The sequence below is a fragment of the Chelonia mydas genome, chromosome 2 (genome assembly GCF_015237465.2).
Source record: "Chelonia mydas isolate rCheMyd1 chromosome 2, rCheMyd1.pri.v2, whole genome shotgun sequence".
In the NCBI taxonomy this organism is placed as follows: domain Eukaryota; kingdom Metazoa; phylum Chordata; order Testudines; family Cheloniidae; genus Chelonia; species Chelonia mydas.
Genome location: NC_057850.1, coordinates 185,651,714 through 185,679,378, shown reverse-complemented (window position 1 = coordinate 185,679,378; position 27,665 = coordinate 185,651,714). Strand labels below are relative to the sequence as shown.

At 46.5% G+C, this 27,665-nt stretch overlaps 1 protein-coding gene across 3 annotated transcripts in view; it reads left to right on the top strand.

Annotated features, from left to right (window-relative positions):
• The window catches only part of COL6A6 (collagen type VI alpha 6 chain), a 102,738-nt gene that overhangs the window by 2,722 nt on the left and 72,351 nt on the right, over positions 1–27,665 (top strand). For all 3 annotated transcript variants that reach the window (XM_043540819.1, XM_043540820.1, XM_043540821.1), the window contains 6 exons: positions 15,518–15,613; positions 17,534–18,142; positions 18,737–19,345; positions 21,424–21,984; positions 23,287–23,844; positions 26,045–26,620. In XM_043540819.1, the coding sequence (XP_043396754.1) occupies positions 15,547–15,613; positions 17,534–18,142; positions 18,737–19,345; positions 21,424–21,984; positions 23,287–23,844; positions 26,045–26,620 (2,980 nt within the window). In that variant the 5' untranslated portion in view covers positions 15,518–15,546. The remainder of the gene's footprint in view (positions 1–15,517; positions 15,614–17,533; positions 18,143–18,736; positions 19,346–21,423; positions 21,985–23,286; positions 23,845–26,044; positions 26,621–27,665) is intronic.

The window sequence follows — 27,665 nt, the reverse complement described above, 5'->3', positions numbered from 1 at the left end:
AATGCAATATTCGAAATTAATGATCAGCCCCCTTTCCTCCACTGCATTCCCCCACCCCCTTCCCACTATCCGCCAGAAGCTCCTCCTTGGGTGTATTGCAAAGAATAGGCTCTGCAGGGACTCATGGAGAGGGAGGTCCCATTCAGAAGAAGGAGGGGCCCATATTAGTGGAGGCATTACATACTTTTAAAGATAATGCAAGAGTTTTCCAGAGGGCCAATTTCCTTCCATCACCTTCCTTGTCTCCTCCATCCAGAGGCTTTTACTGCTCCAACTCCCCTTCCTGGAAACTTTTTCTAACCCTGCCCTTCTATTGTCTTCCCGTTGAAAAAGCCTGCCATTACGTCTGCCCCAAAACCTAGGTCACCAAAGGCAGGCCCCATGCAAGGTGTACTATGACTGTGACACTGCATTGTTTGCACATTCCTAGGAGGAGCAGTTCTGCTCTCCTCCTGTGCAACTGCCTTCCCAGTGGGTATCTATGATTATAGTAACAGTTGCCTGAAACAGCATTTACTTCCACTTCCTGCTTGAACCCCTGTGGTCCTCAAGGGTTTGTTGGTTAGTTGGCATGTTTAGGTTTTGTTTCTTGTAGAGATGGGCATGCCTGGCCAATGGCAGCCTGGTTCCTGCAGAAGGAACGTTGCCATGGGGGGTAGAGGGCTGCCAGAGGAGCAGCACCAAGAAGCCACCCCTTTGTTGGATGGGAAGCTTACTCTTCCCTGTAGTTCAGCAGACTCTATGGGGCTGAGAGGCAGCACCCTTCCCTTCTTGATGGCTCTACCGATCCCTCCAACTGAGGGGACAATTCAAAGGTAATCCCCTGAGTTGAAATTTATTGGCCCCCTCCCTCCTGTCACATGAGCATTTCTGGGGAGTGTACACTTCGGCTCTTTGAGTGTAGATTTTCTGATGTGACAGATTGTCAAGGTTCCTTCCCCACTCTGAACTCTAGGGTACAGATGTGGGGACCCACATGAAAGACCCCCTAAGCTTATTTCTACCAGTTTAGGTTAAAACTTCCCCAAGGCACAAAGTCTTTGCCCTTGGATTAGGAAAATGCTGCCACCACCAAGTGATTTAGACAAAGAACAGGGAAAGGACCACTTGGAGTTCCTATTTCCCCAAAATATCCCCCAAGCCATTACAGCCCATTTCCTGGGGAGGCTTGAGAATAAACAAGATGAGCACAAACCCCTTGGATTCTTAAGACCCAAAAAACCCAATCAGATTCTTAAAAATCAGAACTTTATTAGAAGAACAAAAAAAAAAAAATAAGAGAACAACTCTGTAAGATCAGAATGGAAGATAATCTTACAGGCAGTCACTCAAAACAGAGAATCCCTCTAGGCAAAACCTTAAGTTACAAAAAGACACAAAAACAGGAATACACATTTCCTCCAGCACAGCAAATTTACAAGCCAAAACAAAGAAAACCTAATGCATTTTCTAGCTAGATTACTTACTAACTTTACATGAGTTGAAGGGCTTGCATCCTTGATCTGTTCCCAGCAAAGGTATCACACAGACAGACAGAAAAACCTTTCCCCCCCACCCACTCCATATTTGAAAGTATCTTGTCCCCTCATTGGTCATTTTGGGTCAGGTGCCAGCGAGGTTACCTTAGCTTCTTAATCCTTTACAGGTGAAAGGATTTTGTCTCTGGCCAGGAGAGATTTTATAGCACTATGTACAGAAAGGTGGTTACCCTTCCCCTTATATTCATGACACAGATACAAGTACAGCCCTTGTCCTTACGGCATTATTATTCTGTCGGTTGACTCTCCCTTTTACTTGTGAATTTTGCTTAATTTCTTCTGTTTCTCCTTGTGGAAACCATCAACAACCAGCAGAGTTGTGTTGTGGGGAACGGAGCTTAGCACTTTCTAATTGAGATTGCTACAGCACATTGGCTACTCCCGTTATGGGGTAGAATATCTCTTTTGCCTGATGTGACCTTAAATTAAAATATTTTCAACAGCAGAGTCCATATTTGTGCCATGTGGAACGTGCCCTTCTTAAGCAGTCACGCAATCCTCTTTTTTTTTTTTTTTTTTTTTTTTAGGAGCTCCATTAACTGTTTTATGAAGCCTCTGCAGTACTATTTTTATACTGCAACAATGTTAAATTATAACTATCCCAGAACCACAAAGCAGAAGTGATGGGAATGTATCCACCAATGATGCTATATTTCTGAATTCGGTACAATATTTTTTAACAGCACAAGGAGTTGGGGGAAACATTTCATAGATTGTTTTTCTTGGAGTTTTCCTGTAAAAAATATGAAACAGGCTTTGGCTAGTCACTTCTATTTTGAAGGAAATCTGAGTAATGTTTGGCAACAAAATTTTAATGAAACAAGCCTTCACATCTGTCATAGCATCGCACTTTGAAATTCATAATCAGTTTACTCTACAGCAAGGTGTTATGTATAGTTTCAAAATATGGGAAGAATAGGTCCATGATCCAGATTTATATATATAAAATAAAAAATTATATATATATAAAATAAAAAAAAACATCTGGATCATGGACCTCTTTTCCCCACATTTTGAAACTATATGCATAACATCTTGCTGTAGAGTAAATTGATCAAAAATATTTAAATGGTATTCTATTATTGTTTAACAGTGTGATTAATTGCATGATTAATTTTTTTAATCATGGTCAGCAGCAAGTTCAGGTAAATAGAATGTAATTAGGGCTGTCAAGCGATTAAAAACATTTATCGTGATTAATCATGCAATTGATCACACTGTTAAACAATAATAGAATACCATTTATTTAAATATTCTTGGATGTTTTCAAATATATTGATTTCAATTACAACACAGAATACAAAGCGTACAGTGCTCACTTTATCTTTATTTTTGATTACAAGTATTTGCACTGTAACCCCTCCCCCAAAAATAGTACTTTTCAATTCACCTAATACAAGTACTGTAGTGCAATCTGTTTATCATGAAAGTTGAACTTGCAAATGTTGAATTATGGAAAAAAACCTGCATGCAAAAATAAAACAAAGTCTACTCAGTCCTACTTCTTGTTCAGCCAGTCACTCAGACAAACAAGTTTGTTTACATTTGCAGGAGATAACGCTCCCCGATTCTTGTTTACAATGTCACCTGAAATTTCGAACAGGTGTTCTCATGGTATTGTTATAGCCGGCATCGCAAGATATTTATGTGCCAGATGCGCTAAAGATTCATATGTCCCTTCACGTTTCAACCATCATTCCAGGGGACGTGCATCCATGCTGATGATGGGTTCTGCCCAATAATGATCCAAAGCAGTGTGGGCCGATGCATGTTCATTTTCATTGTCTGAGTGAGATGCCACCAGCAGAAGGTTGATTTTCTTTTTTGCTGGTTTGGGTTCTGTAGTTTCTGCATCGGAGTGTTGCTCTTTTAAGATTTCTGAAAGCATGCACCACACCTCATTGTTCTCAGATTTTGGAAGGTACTTCAGATTCTTAAACCTTGGGTCGAGTGCTATAGCGGTCTTTAGAAATCTCACATTGGTACTTTCTTTGCGTTTTGTCAAATCTGCAACAAAAATGTTCTTAAAATGAACAACATGTGCTATGTCATCATCCGCGACTGCTATAACATGAAATATATGGCAGAATGGAGGCAAAACAGAGCAGGGGATGTACAATTCTCCCCCAAGGAGTTCAGTCACAAATGTTAATTAATGCATTTTTTTTAAACAAGCGTCATCAGCATGGAAGCATGTCCTGTGGAATGGTGGCGAAAGCATGAAGGAGAATATGAACGTTTGGCCTCTCTGGCACATAAACTCCTTGCAGTGCCGGCTACAAAAGTGCCATGCAAATGCCTGTTCTCACTTTCTGGTGACACTGTAAATAAGAAGAGGGCAGCATTATCTCCTGTAAATGTAAACTACTTGTTTGTCTGCGCAATTGGCTGAACAAGAAGTAGGACTGAGTGAACTTGTAGGCTCTGAAGTTTTACTTTGATTTGTTTTTCAGTGTAGTTATGTATCAAAAAAAAATCTACAATTGTAAATTGCACTTCCACAACAAAGAGATTGCACTACAGTATTTGTATGAGGTGAATTGAAAAATACTATTTCTTTTGTTTATCATTTTTACACTGCAAATATTATAATAAAAAATAATATACACTTTGATTTCAATTACAACACAGAATACAGTATATGAAAATGTAGAAAAACATCCAAAATATTTAACACATTTCAATTGGTATTCTATTGCTTAACAGTGCGATTAAAACTGCGATTAATCTTTTAAATCATTATTAATTTTTTGAGTTAATCACGTGAGTTAACTGCGATTAATCGACAGCCCTACATTTAATAGAATGAAACTGACCCTGAATTTGTAAAATGTCTCACAAATCGCAAGATTGAAAAAAAGTTATGTCGAGCTTGCCTCCTATCCTAAAGCCTTTTCTTCTTATAAATGCAATTGGACAGTATTTGCATGTGCTGTGAAAATTTATATTGTCTGTCAAGCAACAGATTCTGTCTGCTTTCCAAAAGATTAGTATTCCATTCGCTATATTTTCTACAGCCAAACATAGTTTTCAACCCACTGACAGTGTGTAATTGGACTACATTTTTTTCAGGTGTTACTTGCCACTGTTGTGATTAAAGAAAGATAATAAAGTCAGAAAACGAAGCATGGAATCTAAACTATGCTGGATAGTGTAGTTTTGATTGACCTTCATAGAGATTGGCTTTGTCACACAGATTCCAAGCCTGAATTCATCTCTGCTATACTGATGCAGAGCCCTGCAATGGGACTAAGAAGGGAGGCAATGTGATTCCTCTTCCCTGGGGCTTCAAAGAGCTGGTTAGTCCCCCAATACAGTTTAGGGAAGCCCTTAGCATTGGCTTAACTTGAACCCAGCTGACCATGGTCTGTATGTGTCTTCTGGCAGCTAGGAAATAGCTGTCAATAAGACTGCCTCTGCCACACCTCCACTCACCACCAAAATGCCCTGGTACCCGCCCTGTGCTGGGGACTTACATAACAGGGATGGGGGCATGCAGAGCTTGCTGAACCAACTCTACGACTGTCAGAGAGCTCCTTGAACACAGGATATTCTTTAATGGTCATTACAGATGTTTTGCTTAGAGGTGTGGCCACAGAAGCAACTGTTCATTCTGTCATTGCCTCAGCCTGTTGGCCATTTGGCAGGGCTCCTTCTGCTTGTACTGCCCTGCTCCTCATCTTGAGGCTGCCTGCTGGGTCCCATTCTCCACTGGGCCGGAAGGATGAGGATTTGTGTTAAGGCTGTTAAGTGTATGGCAGTTGCAGATATAGATCAGAGTGGAGTTTTTTGAGTGTGCATACACCCATAATGCAATTTCCCTTTACAGATCAGTTTATTTTATGGACTCAGTTCTGATTTTAAAGATGCAAGGTCACACATCACTGACAGTAGGGTCAGCCTTATGCAGCTTGTCCCGCTCCCTCCACTGGAGTGGAGGACCTTGAAGGGTGCAGACTGACGTTAGAGTCCAGTGTTTGTGGAAAGGAGGTGGGGGCTGCAGATTGTCCATGCAAGGAATCTGCACCAACTGCATGCCCCAGCACCCCAGGAGCTCCCTGCATCACAAGGCAGAGAGCGTCTTTGCTAGGGATGGTGGTTCCAAAATAAAGCAGATTCATTGGTAATATTCCCTGTGAGAGTGGCTACAACTGATGTACAGGTGATGTAGCTTTTAGTCAGCAGTAGTTGCTGCAAAGTGGTTCATAACCAATCTCCCATATGCTTCCTCTAGAGGGTAGTCCATTTACTCCCAACTGTGCAGTGGATCCAGGATTTGGACTTATGTGCAGATTGTCATAGTAAGTGTAGCCACAGCCCTTACAAAGCAGACATTGATTAATAAAGGAATAAGCTACAACCAAAACAAGTTGGCTTCCATCTGTTGTAGGACCAGAGACTGCACCTTTGCTGGGACTTTCAGTATAACACAGACATCTAGTGGCCAAATAACATAATGAGCTCCAACCTTGTCCCCGTGGGTCCTGCGCTTCCAGGCGGTTTATGCTAGTTTCAGAGACTCATTGCAACCCTCCACGTAGCCCTTCTCTCTCTAAGGCCAGGGATACAGTTTACTGAGCCCTTTTCATCATAAGCCAGCAAGGAGGTTGGTGAGAGAGTTCCCACAGCCTCTTTTGCTCCTACAGCCTTATACCAAAACAGTTTAGCCTCCTGTCCTGATAGGGGCCTGTTTTCCCCTCCTAGGAAATGTTTCTGTAGTGGCAGGTTGTGGGGGGAACCCAGGCCCACCCTCTACTCCAGGTTCCAGCCCAGGGACCCTAATGATAGTAGCTGTTAGCAACCAATCTTTCACTGCCAGAGTTGCTACATTTCCCTTGGCCGCTTCCCCGCAGCTCTCCTGCTTGTCCCTTCTTCACCCTTATCTTAGGGCTCTCTTACTAATGACTTGAGGGTGTCTTCATTAACCAGTCCTTCAGCCACACTTGCTCTCCTCTGCCTGACTGGAGTGAGCCCTTTTATAGTATCAGAGGGGCCTTAATTAGAGTCAGGTGGTCACATTAGCTTAATGGCCTCACCTGACTCTTTGCAGGTTAATTGGAGACAGGTGTTTTTATTAGCCTGGAGCAGCCCCCTACTCTGGTCAGTCAGGGAACAGAAACATGTTCATCCAGTAGACCCACCTTCTGTTCCTCTGCTGAACCCGACTGGCCTGGAGAGAGGAGGAGACTGCTGCTGCTGCCACTGCTCCAGCTGCTCCCCTGGCTGAGCCAGACACCGCCCACCCCCCTTCTCTCCTACCTGGTTGCTGGCTAGCTGCTAGACACCCACCCACACACACCCTTGGGAGCTGCTTCTGCTCCAACTACAGCCCCTTGGAGGGGGACGGCTGCTGGCCCGCTCCCCAGAGCGGGAGAGTGAGTGACCTTGCCACAGCTGTTGCTACTGCTGTGGACACCACCACCTGTGAGGAGTCCTTTCTGCCTGCCCAGACCACCACCTGGAATTGCTGGAGCTGTGGAGCTTGCTGCTTGGAGCTGCTGGAGCCCCGAGGAGGAGGAGAAGAAGAGGGGGACCATCTACCAGTGGGGGAGCACCTAGAGACTTTGCAGACCACTGTGGAGGGGGTCTTTCAGACTGAATAACTTTTGAACCGCACTCTTGTGATGGGGGTTTTGACTGTGTTTGTAGGGACACAAGGGGTGTGGTGTGGAGCCTTTCCCCTGATCCATCTGTGTCTCCCCCCCAACCCTCACCACCACCACCACCACCACCGTTACCCCCTCCACCACCCCCACTGTTGGCTGTTTACCATCTGCCTCAGCTCCTACCTCTGGACTCAGCTGCTTGCTTGGCTTGCCACGCCCTGCTTCCACCGTTTGGGCCTGAAGCAGCAGCCAGCCCACACTGACTCTTTGTGCAAGCGCACATGGGTGCACGTGCCCCCCCTTGGATTGCCCACCCCACAGCTTTGCCCCTTGCTACCTGCCCCATTTGCCCCTTGCAGCCTTTGCCTCTTCCCTTTGCCCCAGCCCCCTTTACTAGCTTCAGGTTGTTTGCCTGCCCCGCCCGTTTCCCTCTGCAGCCTTTGTTTGTTTGGCCCGCCCCAGCCTCTGAAGCTAGCCCTTTGGTTTTCCTGTCCTACCTCCAGCCTGTTTAGCCCCTCGCTCTGTGTGCCCATGCCCCCTCCCATGCGCTTGTGCCCCTCCCCATTTGAGTTTGAACCCCCTGCACTACACCCCCCAATGCCGTTGTATTCCCCCCTCCCCTAGTGCAGCTAGAGGAGCCAGAATCCCACCCTGTGTCGGTGATTGACCCCTAGCCCCTGATTTGCCACCTCGTCCAGCCCACCCCTTTTGACGCCCTCCTCCCTGGCCCGCAGCCTAGCGGGGAGGATTGGCTGACCTGCTTCCCCTTTCCCCTCTTTTTTCTGGTGTCTCCCCTTCCCTCCCTGCTCATGATGGCAGGGGACAAGGCGGGTGGGGCTCCTCCAGAAAACCCCGTTGCCCCCCTGCAACATCTACCTCCACTGCCGCAGCCGAACCACCTGCTACTGCCCGCACTGGGGCACTGGCAGCAGTGGACACTGGGGTGACCTCCGCTACTGCCACGTCCCTCACCCCTTTTGACTCTGGGGAAGCCCCCCCAGCCGGTGGGAAGGGCCCTGCAAAAAAGGCCAAGCCTGCCCTGGCAGGAGCTGCCCCCACTGCTGCAGCCCCGCCATCGGCCGCGGCGTCCCTCCCTGCTGTTCCCTCCACCAGTTCTGTGGGTTCCCCTCCCCTGGCCCCCAGGGCGCACGCCCAGGTGGTGGCAGCCCCCCCACCTGCTGCTACGTCATCACTCCCACCCGCCGCCTCCGCTACCATCTATAGCGGCCACGGCCCCTTCTTGACCTTGACCAGGAAGCACGGCGTCCGTTGCCTCCTGGTGTCCGCCTTGCCCCCATGTAAAGACCTATGTGTGGGTGTTGGCGAGGGTGGAGGGGCCCATGGCCATTGTGGCAGCCTCCAAAATGTACAGAAAGGTTGTCTTCTTTTTGGCATCGGAGGCCGCCGCCCAGGAGGCAGTGGAGAAGGGCCTGGTGGTGGCGGGGGATGTTTGTACCCCTAGAGCCACTAGAGGACCTGGGCGTCCGTCTGGTCCTGACCTCCGTCCCTCCCTTCCTTCCCAATGCCGCCCTATTACCCACCCTCTCTACCCTGGGGAAGCCCATTTCCGTTGTCAGCCCTCTCCCTTTGGGCTGCAAAGACCCCACCCACTGTCACGTCCTCTTGTTCCGCTGCCAGGTGCAGCTTCAACTGCCACCAGCGGCGCGTGACGGGGAGGCGCTCGAGGGGTCATTCCTGGTCCCCTACCAGGGGGCCCATTACCAGGTGCATTATTCTACAGGGGAGGCCCGGTGCTACCTCTGCTGGGCGATGGGGCACGTCCGGAGGGACTGCCCCTTGGCTCAGCAAGGAGGGGCATCCGGGACCCCTGAGCCCCGGCAGGGCGCCGGCCCCGTCATCGCCGGTGCCCCCGGCTGCCCAGCGCCCGAAGCCAGCCCTCCTCCTTCCCAGTCCACCACTGCTCCCACTTGGGCCCAAGGGGCACCTCCCCCACTATGCCTAGATGAGCAGGAGAGTCCCGCCTCTGCTGCATGCAATCTCGCAGGGCCTGTGGAGGAGGATGCGGCAGGGTTACCACTGGGCATGCTCCCTCCCATTAACCATTGCTTCCGCTCCCACCTCAGAGGAGCACCTGGACTCTTCCACCAACTTGGCCGCAGATGGCACCCCACTGACAGCCACCGAGCCTGCTGAGGCGATGGCCAGTGCCACGCGGCCAGGACCCGAGCCACCAGGAGCACCCCTCGATGTGCTCCTCGTGGTCCAGGAGCCGGGTGACTTGGCGCGGGGGGAGGCTTGCCAGGCCATCTATTCGGCAGCCTCCTCCGCCCGGGTCAACTGGGTCAAGCGCTCTGGCCTGGTGGTAGGGGACGGGTGGCAGGCGAGCTCCCTCCCACCCGCGCTTCAGGCCATCCGGTGGAGCGCGGGTCCACTGCTCTATCTCGGCGTCTACCTTTCTGCCACGCATTCCTCTCCGCTGGAGAACTGGCACGGTTTAGAGGGCAGGGTGATAGAGCAGCTCCGGAAATGGACAGGACTACTCCAGTGCCTCTCCCTTTGAGTTCTTCTGTCCAGGACTGCACTGGGTCTCTGCAGGGGTTCTCCATCTACCCCTGGAGGACGGAGGGCAGGGCCTGAAGTGTCTCCACACTCAGGTCCATGTCTTCCGCCTCCAGGCCCTGCAGAGGCTCCTTTATGGTGCAGGTAGTCTGGCGTGGAGCATACTGGTGCACGCCTTCCTGCACTGCTTCCGAGGGCTCCGATATGACTGGCAGCTCCTTTATCTCCATCCAAGAGGTCTTCTGTAAGACACCTCCCAGCTGCCGGTCTTCTACCAGGAACTCCTCCGGATATGGAAACTGTTCTCAGTGACCAGGTCTGTGGTGGCCACCGTGGGGGCAGATCTCCTTGCAGAGCCCCTACTACACAACCCCCAGCTCCGTGTGCAGGTGGCGGAGTCCCCCTCGGTGCGCCAGAGGTTGGTCCTGGCAGAAGTCACCAGGGTCAGAGACCTCCTGGACTACGACCAGGGAGACTGGCTGGATCCCCTGATGCTCGCTCAGCGCATGGGGCTCTCCAGTCCTTGTACTCCCCGGCACGTACTTCAGGAGGTGAGGGCCGCTTTGCCGCCTGCTACTCGGGTTTACCTCAACTGGGTCCTAGGAGAGGGTGCACCCCGCCCACCCTCCACCCCAGACCCTCCGGAACTTTTCATCGGGCCCCTACCCCATGGAGCTGACCAACTCCCTCCCCACCTCCTGTCCCTTCACTGTGAGCCGGCGGCACGATTTGCAGCCGTCCGTTTCCAGACCACGCCAAGGAAACATCTATACATGCTCGTGGTCCACACCCTTCACGTTCTCACCCTTGCGTCCCGCCCTGACACAAAGTGGCGGGACCTCCTGCCACCTCTAGAGGGTGAGGAACCCCAGTGGGCCAGCCTATATTCCACCCTGGTCCCGAGGCCCGCCAGGGATATCAGTTGGCGGCTCCTTCACAGGGCCGTGAGCATGGGCGTTTGCGCGGTTCACCCCTATCCAGACACCTGCCCATTTTGCGGCATGAGGGAAACCCTGGCGCACATATGCTTGGAGTGTGCCAGGCTGCAGCCCCTATTCTGGCTCCTCACAAATATTTTATTAAGATTCTGGTTGCATTTTTCCCCTCACCTCCTTATCTATGCACTCCCTATCCGTGACCCCTCTAAGTCACGGGACCGCCTGGTCAACCTCCTCCTGACCCTGGCTAAAGTGGCCATCTATAAAATCAGGGTGAGAAGGTTGGCCGATGGAGTCTCCCCTGACTGTGAGGCCTATTTCCAGCCCTCTGTCCATTCACATATCCGGGCAGAGTTCCTCTGGGCGGCATCCACTGACTCCGTTGATGCCTTTGAGAAGCAGTGGGCGCTATCCGGGGTTCTCTGCTCAGTGTCCCATCTGGTTCCCTTTGTTTGACCCTTTAACCACACTCCTGTACCTGCTATTTCATTAGTTGTCCCCCGTAATTATTTGGTTTCCAGATCCTGTGGACCCCCCTTAGGCGGGGGGGGGATCCTTTAGCAGTGGGCGGGCAAAGCCCGCCCTCTTTCTAGATCCCAATAAGGCTACTCTGCTGTACCCAACTGGCCTGCATCTATCACATAACCTACAAGTAAATATCATGACACAGAAGTTAGTACTTCCATAGACAAGTAACTTAGCAACAAGTTTTTACAGACTCACAGGACTTGTGCTCTCTCTCTGCTCCGAACAGTCCCTGGGAGGAACCCCCTTCAGTGTGACAGTCCTTCTCAGGAGTCCACTCTCTCGGGGCTTAAGCTGTAGGCTCCACCGCCTCCTGGAACTGCACCTCTCTGAGCGGTCAGCCCGGGGCCTCCACATCCAGAGGGAATAACGGAACCCTGATCTCTAGACTGCAGTGACTCAAACCCTTCTGTTTTACACTGGCTGTTGAGCGTCTGTAAAAAGCATAAGAGGCTCTCAGGGCTTTTGGGCCTAACATCCCTCAGCAAAGTACATCTAGGTCTTCTGTCACAATGGAATGCAGAGAGCCATTTCATTGTACAGCTACCACTATAAATCCCTATTCTCGTTTAGCTGTTTTTATTTGTTTAAATATTGTTTTAATAGCTATACAGAAAGGACACATAAAAACACCTGTAAAACATGAACTCTTAGGAGTTTCTTTATATTAAACCTGAAATGCAGAGACATATGTAGTTGGAAGGGACAGTGCTAGCATTTTAAGCTGCCTTTCATCATTGCAGAGAGCCTCATGTGCAATAATAGTCATCATTATTTGTAGTTATTAGGCAATTATAAGGCAATATCTAAATCTTGGCAGGCCAACAGGTTCTCCAGGGCCAAAGGGCTCTTCAGGGTTTGCTCTCTAGTAAAAGCACAGCAATTACTGATTCCGTATGAGGAGAGATTAATAAGACTGGGACTTTTCAGCTTCGAAAGGGGAGATATGACTGAGGTCTATAAAACCATGACTGGTGTAGAGAAAGTAGATAAGGAAGTGTTGTTTACTACGTCTCATAACACAAGAACTAGGGGTCATCAAAGGAAATTAATAGGCAGCAGATTTAAAATAAATAACAGGAAGTATTTCTTCACACAACGCACAGTCAACCTGTGGAACTCCTTGCCAGAGGATGTTGTGAAGGCCAAGACCATAACAGGGTTCAAAAAAGAACCAGATAAATTCATGGAGGATAGGTCCATCAATGGCTATTAGCCAGGATGGGCAGGAATGGTGTCCCTAGCCTTTGTTTGCCAGAAGCTGGGAATGAGAGGCAGGGGATGGATCACTTGATGATTACCTGTTCTGTTCATTCCCTCTGGGGCACCTGGCACTGGCCACTATCAGAAGACAGGATGCTGGGCAAGATGGACCTTTGGTCTGATCCAGTAGGGCCGTTCTTATGCTTTATGTTGCATAGGCACCTGATTAAGCGCCTGATTGAAAGTGTACCCCTTTAAATTGAAATGTATCCACACAGCCTAGCTCCAGTGTGTTTAAATGTAAATGAAAAAGATTCTAAATGAAATACACGTGAAGTCCATTTATCCAAATGACTTGGGGTGATGTCTGATACCTTTGGGCATTGGGATTAAGGGAAATGATATTTTTAGCTGTAGTTTCACAGTGAAATTTCATGCAGTCACTGACCATGATGACAGACTGCATTGGGAGTCAAAGTTCTGTACACAGCTGAAGTGGAAATGTTTGTTACTCACCCAAATAACTAAAAATCCTGATGATCTGAATCAGCAGTGTGTTCCCCCATGCTCATTGGGGTAATTAGGATTTTCAGTTTCCGAGGGTGTAGGGGAGAGAGACAGGAAGTAGTTACAGGAGACAGGAGCCTACTTAGTACTCCTTGAGTATGGGGAGCTGGGAGGAAGATGGGGGCAGTAGAGGCCCAGGGAAGCTGGATATGATTCCCCCCCCCGCCCCCAAGAGCCTGTCTTGTCCCTGCCTCCTCCTGCCTGTGCCCAGCTCCTGCTCCCAGCTGGGGGGCTCTGCTGTAAGGTTGGCCCCGTGACTCATCGCTGACTCTGTCTCTGGGTCTACCCTGTGCTCCTGGGCGCTCCGAATCCCGTGCTTCCCTGCTCAGCCCTGGCTTCAGTGTGCCTGTGCTGAGCCATCTCTGAGTGCCCCCGGTCTCCCTAGCCAGGGCCTGGCACTTGCTGACTCAGAGGATGCTCGGGAGCTGAGGAGAGAAAGGGGCCAGAGCCATGAATGAGGGACTTCTGTTTGGCCTACCAGGCACCAGCTGTTCCTTCCTGCTCCCCACTGGTGGCTCTGCTCTAAGGGCAGCTGCACGACCTGGCTCAAGCGCGCCCCGGGCTTCCAGCAGCTCTGGCCCTTGCATTCCCCTGCCAGGTGGCCCCTTTCCCTCCCAGGCTGCAGAGTGTCCTTCAAACCAGCAGGTGCTGGGCCCGGGCAGGGCACTTGGAGGCAAGTCAGCATGGAGACGCTGCAGCTGGACTGGGCAGTGGCTGGAGCTGCTGGGAGCCCGCTGTCCAGGGCAGAGCTGGAGCCAGGTAGTCGGGGAGTCCTTACAGTAGAGCTCCCAGCAGGGAGCAGGGTGGAACAGCTGATGCCCAGTGGGCCAGACGGAAGGCCCTCATGGGCCAGACGGAAGACCCTCATGGGCCAGACCTGGGCCCCAGGCAGGCCACCGATTGAAGAACACTGCAGTATTTCCTAATGACCCTCCTCAAGGGTTAGGGCCCCACTGTAGCGTGCACTGTCCCTCCCCCAGACAGGTTGCAATCTAGCAGTTAGAAAGTACAGGACAGGAGAATAAACTGACAAATGGGAGGGGCAGTGAGAGAAGGAAAAATTAACAGTAGAGCCAGGGGCAACGGGAGCTGCGGAGTTGACGCTCGAGGCGGGGGCAGCGAGTGGAGCTTCCCTGATTGCCCCTGAGCAGGGTGGCCATGGGGACATGCTGGCCACTTCCAGGAGCTGCATGGAGCAGGGCAGGCAGCGCCACCGACCAGACTATTACGCCCACCAAAGCTGCCAGGGTCCCCTTTTGATTGGGTGTTCTAGTCGAAAACTAGTTGCCTGGCAACCCTAAGCCAGGCACATTTGCATAACTCAGCATGGTCTCAGTAACAGCTGGCTGCCAGCCTAATCAGTCCCAGGTGGCAACGGTTTGTAGGCTTGTATCTTTTAAAAGTAGGTTTCAAGGAGGAATCTCAGTGAGAAAAAGGTGATGGCTTGTCAATGTTGTCAGAAGGCTCTTCCCCAGCATGTGGGGTGGCATGGGAAAAAGCAGGAAGGTGCTTCTGTGACAAGCAGATAAATGGATGCTCAAGGGTGTCACTGGCAGAGCGAAGGTGAGGGTCAGGGCCATAATAAGAAACTAGATTTGAAAGGTAAGGTGCCGCTGCTTCAGTGGAGAAGGGGAAGCCAGTGGAGAGGTACAAAGGGGAAATAATGTCATTAAAATCACCTTGGAAACATTTTAAATAGCTATGAAGCGGGAAGGTTGGAGGCATCAGTGCCACACAGCTGAGATTACAATAATTAATGTCTGATTTTATGGTGTAGCAGGGCAGTCACCCCGCTCTGGTTCAGAAAGGGTTAAAAGCCAGCCCTTGGAGAGGGCTGGGGCTGGGAGCCAATCAGGAAAAGGCTGGGAGGCAGCCAATCATGGCCAGCCTGGGCCCTATAAAAGGGCTGTAGCCTTGGAAAGAGATGGACCTGGCAGTTGGATAGAGAAAAAGGTACCTTGGACAGCACAGTGCTGGGGAAGGGCAGGAGGAGGAGCTGGGGGAGCTCCAGCCTGGCAAACCCCCAGGCAGAGGCCTTGATGTCAGGGCCAGAGGAGGTATTAGGGCTGTGGGGAGGCAGCAGGTCCAACCCCCTGGCCGATGATGAGTGGCCAGTTCAGACTGCAGTTTGCCCCTGAGCGAAGGGGCTAGATGAAGACTGGCAGTGGGTCATTGAGGTGAGGTGGGCTTAGGGGATTGGGGTTCCCTGAGGAGAGGAGGACCCCACGTGTGTGGGCGTTGCTGAGGGAAAGTACCCAGGAGAAGAGGCAGGGAGGGGACACGGTGCCTAAATTACAGTGGTGGAAATTGATAATGATAAAACAAAAAGCAACAGCAGGAGGCGCGCCGACACTGAGATGAGCTAATTCCCGAGGTAACCAGCAGGAGGTGCCGTGGTGGTGAGTGCATGCCGTGTTACACACGGATAAAGACGACAGTGTATCCTTTACCGTTTTCCTGTTTCTTTATCTATATTGCTTTCGGTTCTTATAACAGCATATTGGGATTGGACTACATCTTTCCCAACCCTATAAGTTTCCTTATACTAGTGCATTAGGCAGTTATGTTCCAGGGTCCTTGTGGTATTTGATATATGGGATTTTTATTTTATTTTTTCCAGAATTAAAGCTTGGAACGTTCATTCATAATATGAAGATGCTGCTGACTTTGTTCCTCTTCCTTATTGGGAGTCAAACTTCAGTAACTCAGACACCAGGTATTTCAGTATCCTTTGTATTCTGTTGTATTATGTGATTTTTTTAATACAATATTTAGTCCCCAATTTTCCCAATTGTGAAGCCTGAGACTCTTGTGTCAGGATCTCTATACCTTATGAGACTTTGTATAATAGACTGAAACTGTGTTTGGATAGTGGAGATGGACATTAGATTTACATATTAGGTTGATCAGTGCTATCGTAAACCTTGACAGATTTACATAGATTAGGGCCAAATTCAGAGGTGAAAATGCAGATTGTGTATAAATAAAGCCCACACTTGTAATTAAGTTATTTTCAAGGGGGTACCTGTGGTTTAATTACTCAGCATGTGCAAAAGGAGGATCCAGGCCTGCACCCTACTCACATGGATTCTGTTGGGGTCACTGAGATTCTACATGTAACGTTCTGCAGAACTGGGTACCTAGTATAAATCCCAGGCACAGCAAGACCTAAATTGTGGCATTGCATGTAGTGTAAGTTAGGGCTGAATTTGGCCGTGGAGGGGGCCAGATCAATGTGATTGACAGGGTAGGCATGTTGCACAATTTAGGAAAGTTGTCAATAGGAAAGTTGCTCCGGAGGAAAGTGAGGCCCAATGCTGCAAGGTGATCTTCTGAGGAAAAACTGAGGGCTGTCAACTCCTATTGACTTCAGTGGAGGTTAAGGATGATTAGCAACTTGCTGGAGCCAATCAGCACTTGTGACAGGCACGTAACTAAGCACAGAGGAATCAAGGCAAAAAGAAAAAGCAACTTTTGCCACTTTGTGGCATACAACACAATGAGATTCTGAAGAGGGTTGCACACTTAGTCCACAGTTGCCATAGGATTCCATATGGGAGAGAATATACGTTCTCAGGAATGTGACAGATGTCATCTACTGTGGTGTAAGTGTAAGTTAAAGTAGGAGGAAGGGTGCTTTATTTTAACCCTTCTGTTAGTCACTTAAGGCTGTCTGGATCACTGACATACCCTTGAAATCTACTGTATTAAGGTAAACTATGACCGTGCCAGTGAAGAGTACAGGGATGACAGGAAGAGGTGAAATTTTCCCCATCGAAACTGGTGTGACCATGTAAAACTGCAGCTCCTCTTCTCTCACCCCAATACCTTGACTCCTCCATAAGAGGTGGAGTAGTTGTCTCAGCCCTTCTTAGCTACTAGCACTGGGAATTGGGGCCAAAGGATAAGGTTCTGCCTAAATGTGGATTTTGGGTGCCACCTCCATCCCAGCCCTCTGCAGTAGAGTTAGTATGGAGATTCTTTTTGCAGTGCACAATTCCTTGCAATTCCTGAGCCTAAGTGGTTCAGGGGTCTTTTCATGGGTCCTCCACACTAAGGGTGAACTACACTGTGCCATGTGCTGAACTGAATGTTAGCAAAAATAAACCAGAGTGCATTGTTTGTGGCTATGGGGTGGTGACTACAGGCAGATGTGAAAGCAGTTAGCGCTTAGAGATTATTTCTCTAACGGGAAACACTAGATAATGTAAAAGCGGCAAAGAGTCCTGTGGCACCTTATAGACTAACAGATGTATTGGAACATAAGCTTTTGTGGGTGAATACCCACTTCATCAGATCCCATTCAGTAGAAATACCAAAAAAAATAAAAAAATTTAAACCTCAAAAAGGAAGCAGAATTGCTGAATAGCTACATCTCCTGGGAAGTCCTAGGTACCAAACAGATGGTAAATTCCTATCTTTGTAATCTTTCATGATATTAAAATAAGCTTAAAATATGAGAGAGAGAGAGAATTCTTGGGCTTAGAAGGATATTTTTCAGCTTTTGGACATTATGTTTCTGGATATCTCTGGATAAATTCTTCTGTGAAGCATTGCTTTTATCATCTGAGTATTGTAGAGATAAAGGGTAAGAAGTATGTAATAACATTTAATTTTCTGGGTTTTTTTTTTGCAGCGCCTACATCTGCAGATATTGTCCTTTTGGTTGACAGCTCTAATAGCCTGGGAAAAAAGGCGTTCCCCTCTATGAAGGCTTTTATTAGCAAAATGATTAGTCATCTAACAGCGACTCCTAACCAATACCGTATTGCACTTGCCCAGTACAGTGATGATTTGCACACTGAATTTCTGCTAGACACCTATAAAGCAAAGAACCCAATGCTGAACCATGTCAAAAAGAACGTTGTATTCAAGGGTGGTTCAGTAAAAACTGGCAATGCCCTTCGAAAAGTTCACAGAACCTATTTCAAAGGACCAGCTGGTGGAAGAGACAAAGAACAAATTTTGGTAGTCTTGACTTCAGGGGCATCAGAGGATGCTGTAGTAGAGCCTGCCAAGATCTTGAAAAGCGATGGGGTAAAAATCATAGCCATGGGGATTCAGGATGTTTCTCCTCAAGAACTGCAGTCAATGGCTACACCTCAATTTTCTTATAAATTTCGCACAGTGAGGGATCTCAGTATGTCTTCTCAAAACATGACCAAGATCATTGAGGATGTTATTCAAACAGATATTAATGGCATAATACCAACAGATATAATTGAGAGTGTTCCTGAGACAGAAGGTAAGGAATGCAAGGCTATGAAAAAATTGTGATCATATTGGTTGGAAGAAGTAATTCAGTAATTTTCAGAAAGAAAGACACCTTGAACATTTTGGGCTAAATTTTCAAAATATTAAATGACATGCATATTTTAAAATAAGGAAGAGAACAGACATGTACATGACCAGGTACCTGTGTATACAGAGAGGCATGTAACACTGACATTTTGAAAACCAGTGCCTATCTGTTCATGACTTTTTGCATGACTAACTCCGGACTCCACAAAAGTGAATGGAGAGTGGGTGGAGTGAAGCTGTAACTATTCTTGCAGATTTGGTAATTTTCAAGAGAAAATACCTCTTGTTGTTGGTTTATGCTCTGAAACAACTAATTAATGGGCATTTTCCTTTGGGCTTCCTCTGATGTGGCTGGTATTGACCACTGCTGGAGACAGGATGCTGGAGTTAGGTAGACTGCTTATTTGATCCGTATGGCAATTCCTGTGTTTCTAGATAAATCTGGATGAGGGAAACTATTTTAGAAGACTGTTCCATGGATTGGCCAAGAAGTAGACAATTAATATTGTGTCACTTTCCCCCTCTCTTCCCACTGCAGTTTGTAATTCTGTTGCTGATGTTGTGTTCATAGTAGATGAGGGTGTTTCAAAACCAAAATCTGAAGATATTAAAAATTTCCTGCAAAATACAGTCTCCATTCTTGATGTGAAGAAGAACTGTACAAAGATTGGCCTAGTGACATATAGCAGTGAGCCACATGTGTTATCTTTATTGAGCAAAGAAACAAACAGAACTGCTATTCTGCAGAAAATAAAGGGCTTTTCTCCGAGGGAAGGAAAGGCCAATACCGGTGCTGCCATTAATGCTACAAGGAAAAATGTCTTCAGTGTAAAATTTGGAAGCAGAAAGGCCCAAGGAGTAGAGCAAATAGCCATTCTGATCACCCACAGACGCTCTGCAGACAACATAAGTGAGGCAGCTCGTGATCTTCGGAGAGCTGGTGTGACTGTATTCACGATAGGCATTGAAAATGCTGACGACACCCAGCTAACCCAGATAGCATCATATCCTCAACAGCAATATGTTACTAAGCTGACGGCATTTTCTGACCTGCCAGAACAAGCCGGAACTTTACAAAAGAAACTCTTGAATCAAATTCAGGACAAGCTGTATGTCCAGTCTGAAAGAAGAGAACTACTTAAAACAGGTAAACCTTTCCCAGTAATTGTATTTCTATCTTTTCTCTAGGTGGAAGATTTTTAAGTAGAGATGGTCCTGAACCAAAAATTGGATCCAAAACCCCCTGAACTTTTGATCTAGTTTCAAACTTTAGCCTTTGAGGAAGTGCAGTTCTGTAGCTGAAACTGGATCCAAACTGTAGCTCAGACCCATCTTTTTAACATATTGACTGGTTCATGTTTTATTGAATTCATGCAAAGATTCTGCATCACGGTCTCCTAGTGGAGCAATTTATGTCTTGGTGTCAGTGGGACTCTGCATGGGTGTAAAGGAGGGTCCATGCTAACAGAACCCAGTATGGGATTGGTGCCTAAATTTATTTTATTTTCATTGGGTTAGCAAGTGTGGTGTGGGGTTTTTTTGTTTGTTTTTTGTTTTTTTTCAAGGTAAATAGCTTTTTTTTTTTTCCAAACAGCAGCATTAATGTGCATAAATGTTTAGGTTGCATTTGTGGTGTCTGCTGGCATGGTTGTGGACAGTTTTTTATAGTCCAAGCAAACACAGCCTGGATAAGCAAGTTTTTACAGCTCCAACCCCAGAGTTTTGTCATCACACTGGTTGAAAAACAGAGGCTGTGTGCCTGGCGGGGTTCCCTTCATCCCCTCACCACCCAAGAAGATAATTACAGATGCCTCTGAATGGGGTTAGGGAGCTCACTTGGATAAACATGTGGCTCCAGGCTCTTGTACTCAGGAAGAATCCAAGCTAAACATCAACCTCCTGACACTCTGGGCAGCGCATGAAGCCTGCCACTCATCCATATCCTACATTGTCAAGTCACATCTAACATGACTACAGTACACTATATCAAAAAACAGGAATAGGGAGGTCCACTCTCCTTTGCACAGAAGCAGTCAGTCTCTGCAGTTGTTGGCCAGAAGAGTAGGTGAACTTGGGACCCTTAAGGTGGACCCTCCTACAGTCTTCCATAAGGATAAGATTTCTTCGAGGTTACACCCTATATTCATTCCAAATGTTCCCTCTAAATACCATTTAAATCAGGTCATATAGCTAGCTATTTTCCTCCCCAAATATTATGCCACCAGAAAAGACAGGGAGCACCTTTCTGGATTGTCTGAGCCTGAGCATTCTACCTGCAGACTACAGAACACTTCAGGGAATCTCCTAATCTAGTTGTCTCCTTTGCTTCCCCTTTCATACATTTGAGATTTTCTAAATGGATTTCAAGTTGCATCAAGCTGTGAGTTGATGGTGACCCCTCCCACACAAGGTGTACAGGTTACATCAGTGGCTTTGCTTCATGGAGTTCCCCTTCTGGAGATCTGTAGAGTGGCAACATGGAGCTCTATGCACACTTTTACTAGGCATTATGCCCTAGAATGAGTTTCGTCAGCAGATGTATCCTTTCAGATTGCAGGATCACGCTGCCAAACACATCAGGGTTCCCTGCACCATTGAGTACTGCTTGTGAGCCACCTTGAATGGAATACACATAAGGACTTTCATTTGAAGAAGAAGTTCTGGTTACTTACCTTACAGTAACTGGTGTTCTTCAAGATTTGTGGTCCCGATCTGTATTCCACTATCCACCTTCCTTCCACTCTGCTTCTGATCCCTTCCTTGGATTATTCATGGTAGAAAATGAACTGGAGAGGTGGTCAGTCCATGTGGTCCCTTATGCCCTCAACTTGGAGCACAAGGAGATGATGGGCACTGATGTGGACCAAGAGACACTGCTGTTGAACTTCTGGTCTTAGGCACATGGAGTGCATACACACCTCAAGTGGCGTACAGATAGGGATCACATAACCTGAAGAACTCCAGGTATCATAAGATAAATAACCAGCATTTCTAAGCCATTGTTACTTTACATTGAGGTTGCAGCCACGTTGCGCCATGATCACCTCACTCTCTGCCAGATTTTCTGCCACTGTGGAACTCCACCTGGGTTTGTGTCATTGTATAAATACTGGTTGACTCTGGGCCCTAATTACATGTCTATCTGCTTTGGTGCTTCTCTCAATGTTTCTCTCTTTAAATTTTGTTCTGGCACTAATGCTGTATACAATTTCTTTTTCCATGTAGGATGTATGGACACAGAGGAAGCTGATATTTATGTGCTCATTGATGGCTCAACAAGCATTCATCCTAATGACTTCGGAGACATCAAAAAATTTTTGAAGGAAGTGGTTAAGATGTTTAACATAGGGCCGAATAAAGTTCGCTTTGGAGCTGTGCAGTACTCACATGTCAAAAGACTGGAGTTTGAACTTAATGAATACAGCAAAACAAACGATTTAGAGACAGCCATTGACAACATTAGGCAAATATATGGGAATACCTATATTGGAGAAGCTTTGACTTTCATGCAGCCACTGTTCAAAAAGGCAAGAGAGCAGAGAGCCGGCAGGGTGCCTTGTCACCTCATTGTCCTAACCGATGGGGAGTCACATGACAGTGTGAAGAAGCCTGCTGAGAGCCTGAGGAATGAGAAGGTTAATATTTATGCCATTGGTGTAAAAGATGCAAATGAAGCACAGCTACATGAGATTGCAGGGTCAGAGAACAGGACTTTCTTTGTGCATGAGTTTGACTCTTTGAAAAACATAAAAAATGAAATTGTTCAAGGGATCTGTTCTGGAGAAGGTAAGGAAAATTTTGATTTTGCCCTTTGAACTCAGAGTGCTAATTGAACACGGCGCCTCCTCTTCTATAACAAGCAATTTCAAGTTCAAAACATGATAAGCATATTACTCCAGCCTGAATAACTGAAATGTAGAAATATACTTTGGGCACATTTTGAACTGAGATGGCTGTCTGCAAGCCAATTATAAATAATGCAGTTTTTCTTTCTTAAATCCATTATGTGTATGTTCATCATATGCTTTAAAAAAGCAAGGGTATTTTTATTTGGTTTCAATCAGAGCATCAAAGCACTCCTTTTTCCTTCCTCCTTTTTTTCCTCAGCTTTGTAACAAACAAGATGGCTTTTCAACTGAAGAGGGTAGTCCTACATCAAGTAGTGTGTTTTCCAACTTGTCATGTTGTGTTGCTATTGCCCCAGTGTAAATACCTGTGTCATGAATTGTTCAGGTGCCCACAGAGCACTAACCCTACCATCAGTCTGCAGTCAGGCAAGATGGCATTTAAGATCATTGTCTTTGTAAGACTGTAATGCTCAATAGCCTTCAACCCCACCACCACCACACACACAAAGAGTAAGAAGAACACAAATGCAAGCTAAATTCTCTAGCAGTGAGCTATGTCAAGCTGGTGTTTGTGATTAACAGGTACATTATTAGAATGCTAGTGTCATATGCTTATACACAGCTGTAAACCCCTGAATCTTTTGTGCCTCTATTGATTTGTGAACCACAGAATCTTTTTCTGTTCGGAAATGGAAGTGGCTCAGACAATAATATCTCTCCTGTGTGTGTAAATGCATGTGCCTAGCAAACCTCTCCTTAGCAACCCTACTAAACTTATAGCAGTGCTGTCCAGTGTCATGCAACTCGGGTGGCACTCACACAAGCAGCAGCCCTGTCACACCTGTGCTCAGCCCATCCGGATCCTCATGCACCCAGTCAGGCTGCAGGGACAGCTCTGCAGTTGATTCTCCTGGAAGCTACTGTGACACTTGGGTGACCTCTCTGCCTCACTTCTAGCTGCTCCCTAGTAGATTCTAATGCATGGCAGCAACTGGAGGAGGGGGCAGTAACAACATGTGAGAGAGGGCCCAATACTGGCCCTAGGCTCCCTGACCCAGCTATTCTCCAGGCAGCACCCACCCATCCATTCACCTACCTCATTATTCCCCCATTTACCCAGCACAGCCAGAAATCTTAGCACCCACCCATCTATCCCAGACCATCCTGCTCCAGTTAAGCCTATTTACTTATTTTTAATGTACAGCCTGGGTTATACTAATATAAATGTTTTCTTCTGTAGCCTGCAAAGAAATGACAGCTGACATCATGTTTCTAGTGGACAGTTCTGGAAGCATAGGACCAGAGAACTTTTTGAAAATGAAAAACTTTATGAGAGAACTAGTGAACAAATCTGACATCAGCGCAGACCGAGTGCAGGTTGGGGTCATCCAGTTCAGTGGCACAAACAAGGAAGAGTTCCAGCTTGACCGATACTCTTCAAAAAGTGACATTTTCAGTGCTATTGATAGAATGTCTCTTATAGGGGAAACTACACTAACAGGAAGCGCATTGACATTTGTGGCTGATTATTTCAAGCCTCCCAAAGGTGCGCGTCCAGCTGTCAAAAAGATTCTTATCCTGATAACAGATGGGGAAGCGCAGGATGAAGTAAAAAGTCCAGCAAGAGACCTACGTGATCAAGGTGTTGTTATCTATTCTATTGGGGTGTTTAATGCAAATAAAACTCAGCTGGAAGAGATTAGTGGGAAACGTGAGCTGGTTTTTTACGTCGAGAAGTTTGATATTCTGAAGCACATAGAAGATGAGATCATCTTTGGAATATGCAGGCCTTATGAGGGTAAGTACTGCCGTTTTCAATAACTCATGTCAGTCTGTGTATGAATTTTATTCTGTCCAGATAGTTGAGTATTGTAATAAAGTAAATAAACAGGCATGCTTTCTCCTTGCAATGCCATCTTCTCTTGGAGATACCTACAGGGATGAGAAGCATGCGAGAAAATGAAGGTAGAATTTGGATCACAGTACCAGGAGGTCTGTCCTACTAGCTTTGAAAGATGCTATATTCTCTCAAACAAATAATATAAATTTCATAATATTTTAAAAGTACATGTATGCTAATGTGTGTAAGAAAAGACTAAGAATCTGATTCTCACTTATACTAAGGCTTCTTTGTGGTGTTCTCGCAGTGTAAAACATCCTTGGGGACTGATTCTTGTTTACACTAATGGCCTAGTTCTGCCCTCATTTACAAGGGAACAACTTCTATTGAAGTCACAGAAATTGTACACATGTAAATGAGGGCAGAAATGGGCTCTATAGGTTGTATTTACCTGATAGACACAGACACACCTACAGAGTCTGGCCCCTATCCATGTTGCCAGCAATATAGCATCGGAAACTAGTTTTGTTGGAACCATATTTACAAGTTTCAGTGTGGGTTCCAGATGCGGTTCAAACCCAATGTAGCCAAGGCTTTTAAGAAAATGTTTTGATGGAAGCATTTAAATAGGTGCAAAAGAGGCATAAAACAGTGCAAAGATAGATGAAAATGGTAGTGAGTACCACATGCTACTAATTTTTGGGGGGCCCAATCCATGACTGTGTGAAACGAACTCTCACAGGAACTAAGGACCGTCACAAACCTCTCCACCTTCCACTCCAAGTGCAAGGTGTTTTTCTTTGACCTGGCCTTCTCTAACATAAATATATGGGGAGTAGGGGTGACATTCAAAACAACTCACTAAACACACTTGCTCCTGGGGAGAAGATGAGAGGAAAAAACACACACTGCTTAATACATGGCTGGAAGGCACACAGGCATATTAAGGTGATGATTGCAGTATAAGAACCTATATAGAATAAAATAGAATAACCATCTGTGCAAACACTTCCCTGCAGAGGCTGCTATCCAAACATTGCACAGCTTGCTGATGTATAAGAACCTGAAAAATGGAATAGCCCAGGGCCAGGTTATACCTGGCCCCATACATGGTTGTGCAATGGGGCTGGGGAGAGTACAAGGAGTTTCGCTCCTCTTTGCACATTGCATGTTCCATTTCAGGGGCTTACAGGACTGAGATCTGGGTCTTTTTTGCACTCATTTATCCAATTGCACAAAACACATTTTTGCTGTTGCAAAATGAGAACAGATCAAACCTGCCACTGTGTTATGCCCTGAAAGGTGTATATTTTGTTCTATGTTTATGAGCTACAATGTCCTCCTTATGAAACTGTTAATCGGGTATTGACTTCCCATCTCCTCGTCATAAATGCTGATCTTTAGTTTAGGAGTAGTTTTAATGGGTTTCACAAGAGTCCCGTTCAGCCCTTTTTGGTCACCGCAACATCGGGCCTTGGGGGCTGTGCAGGGGTGGCAGGGCTTCAGTCTCCAAACTGAACATCTTTCTTACACGCAGAAAAAAAAATTGCAATAGATCCAAAGCACAAAATAAATTCTGCTATCATTGATGCTGGTGGGTCTCCATGCATTTCAGTGTGGTTGCATAGATGCAAATGGCAGCAGAATTTGGCTCATTTCCATTAGTAAACAGTACATAAAACTGTGTGTGTGATCACTCTGTAGAACAAGGGTCACAGAAATTTGACTTAACTCCAAAAATGAAAATCTTAAAATATGTTTTGGGGGGGAAAACACAAGCTTTTAGTTGGTGCTTGTTTTCTATTAGAATACAGATTCATAGATTTTTAAGGCCGGAAGAGGCCATTACGATCATCTAGCCTGATCCCATTCTGTTGTGTTACCATGCATTTCTTCCCCCCCGCCCCCTCTGGATTTTAGATTAAGTTGAAACTATCAGTTATTTTAGGATTAGTGGTTAGGCTCTTCTGTTGTGCACCGATGGATTTTCCCAAAACATGCCTAACATAGGATGTTCAGTTGTGTTACTGCCTCCAAAAAGTGATCCAAATTCACAAGCTTTGCTTGAATACAAAGGGACTAGTAAGAGAGATTCAGTAAGAGTCCGTACGTACTTATCTGTTTGGGTTTTTTTGTTTTGTCATTTGTTCTCTTACAGAATGCAAAAGGATAGAAAGATTAGATGTTGTGTTTGTCATAGATGGATCTGGGAGCATAAGTCCCTTACAATACCAAACCATGAAAGACTTCATGATTGCCTTGGTGAAAAAATCTGATGTCGCTCCAGATAGAGTTCAGTTTGGAGCTGTAAAATATTCTGATGAACCGGAAACGTTTTTCTACCTTAATGAGTACACAGCAAAATCCGAGATTGTTGAGGCTATCCAGAATGACATAACTAAAGGAGGTTCAACGTATACAGCCAAGGCAATTGACTATTCAGAAGCTCTGTTTGCTCAGAAGCATGGCAGCCGCAAAAGCAAGGGAGTTCCCCAGATTCTTATAGTGATAACAGACGGTGAGTCACATGATAAAGCACAGCTCGCTGACACAGCCAAGAGATTAAGAGACAATGGAATTATTATCTATGCTGTTGGGATAGAAGGAGCAAAACCTGATGAGCTTTTGGCCATGGCCGGATCAGAAGACAAATATTACTATGTGGGTACATTTGAAGGACTCAAAAACACATCTGTAGCAATATCAGAAAAAATATGTGATGATTCAAAACCAGGTAAGTGTTTGTTTTACTACTCTATACAGTTTAAACTTTCCTCATCATTTTATTTAAAAATTGGCAAAGATGGGGAGACACATCTCTAAAATTTCAAAGCAATGTGTATGGCTTCATTTGTTTATCTAGCTTCCTTATGGTATTCTTTTCTCTTTAGAAAGCCACCCTATAGGGGGAAAAGGGAAGTTTCTTAAAGTTTATCCTTACTTGATCCTACAACTGAGGATTTTCATTGGTTAAATAGTTGATATTATTGTTAGTCTGTGCAGGTTCAGAACTTTCATAAGGGTAAAATTAGGGCACTAACCTTTCACTTTGAAAGGCCTTAGGTCAGGTTTCAGTTTGCCTATCCCCACAACAGCTAGTCTAATCAATTACATACATCACAAAAGCGCCACATGATTTGGCCTGGTTGATGAGCTCTGCTGAGGAAATAGGCAAGAACACGCAGATGGGGACAATTGCAAGTGGCAATCAAAATGCAGTGGCAATTATGAGGAAACTTACACCATGCAAACTGCACATTGGCATCCTCTTGTCCAGTGGTGGGCAACTTGCAGCCTCTCAGGGTAATCCACTGGCAGGCTGTGAGACAGTTTTACATTGACCGTCCGCAGGATGAGCCACACCTGGGCTGAATCAGGAGCTGGCAGAATAAAAAAAACAGGAAGCTTCAGAGGAGTGGGAGAGAAAGTTGTAATTAGGTTTATAGACTGCAGGGAGGGAGCAAGAAGGCTCCTGTAAAGGCACTGGGTCAGTAGGGAAAAAAGCTGAAGTTGGAGGAAGGTCTCTAGGCAGTGAGACCTGGGAGAGACCTTGGACAAGCGGGAGAGAGACTGTAAAGGCCAGCTGGGATGAAGACTGTGTGAGTTCGTGTTTTGTGTGTTAATCTGGAGAGGGACCTTGAACTGCCTGGGGCCTACAGGACGAATATGTGTCAGAGGACTCAATAAATGGGATGTCTTTGGGGGGATTCTTGGAACCACTTTTGAACTATGAGATCTAAAGGGCCATGGAAGGTGGATAACAGAGTGAGGGTGCTGCA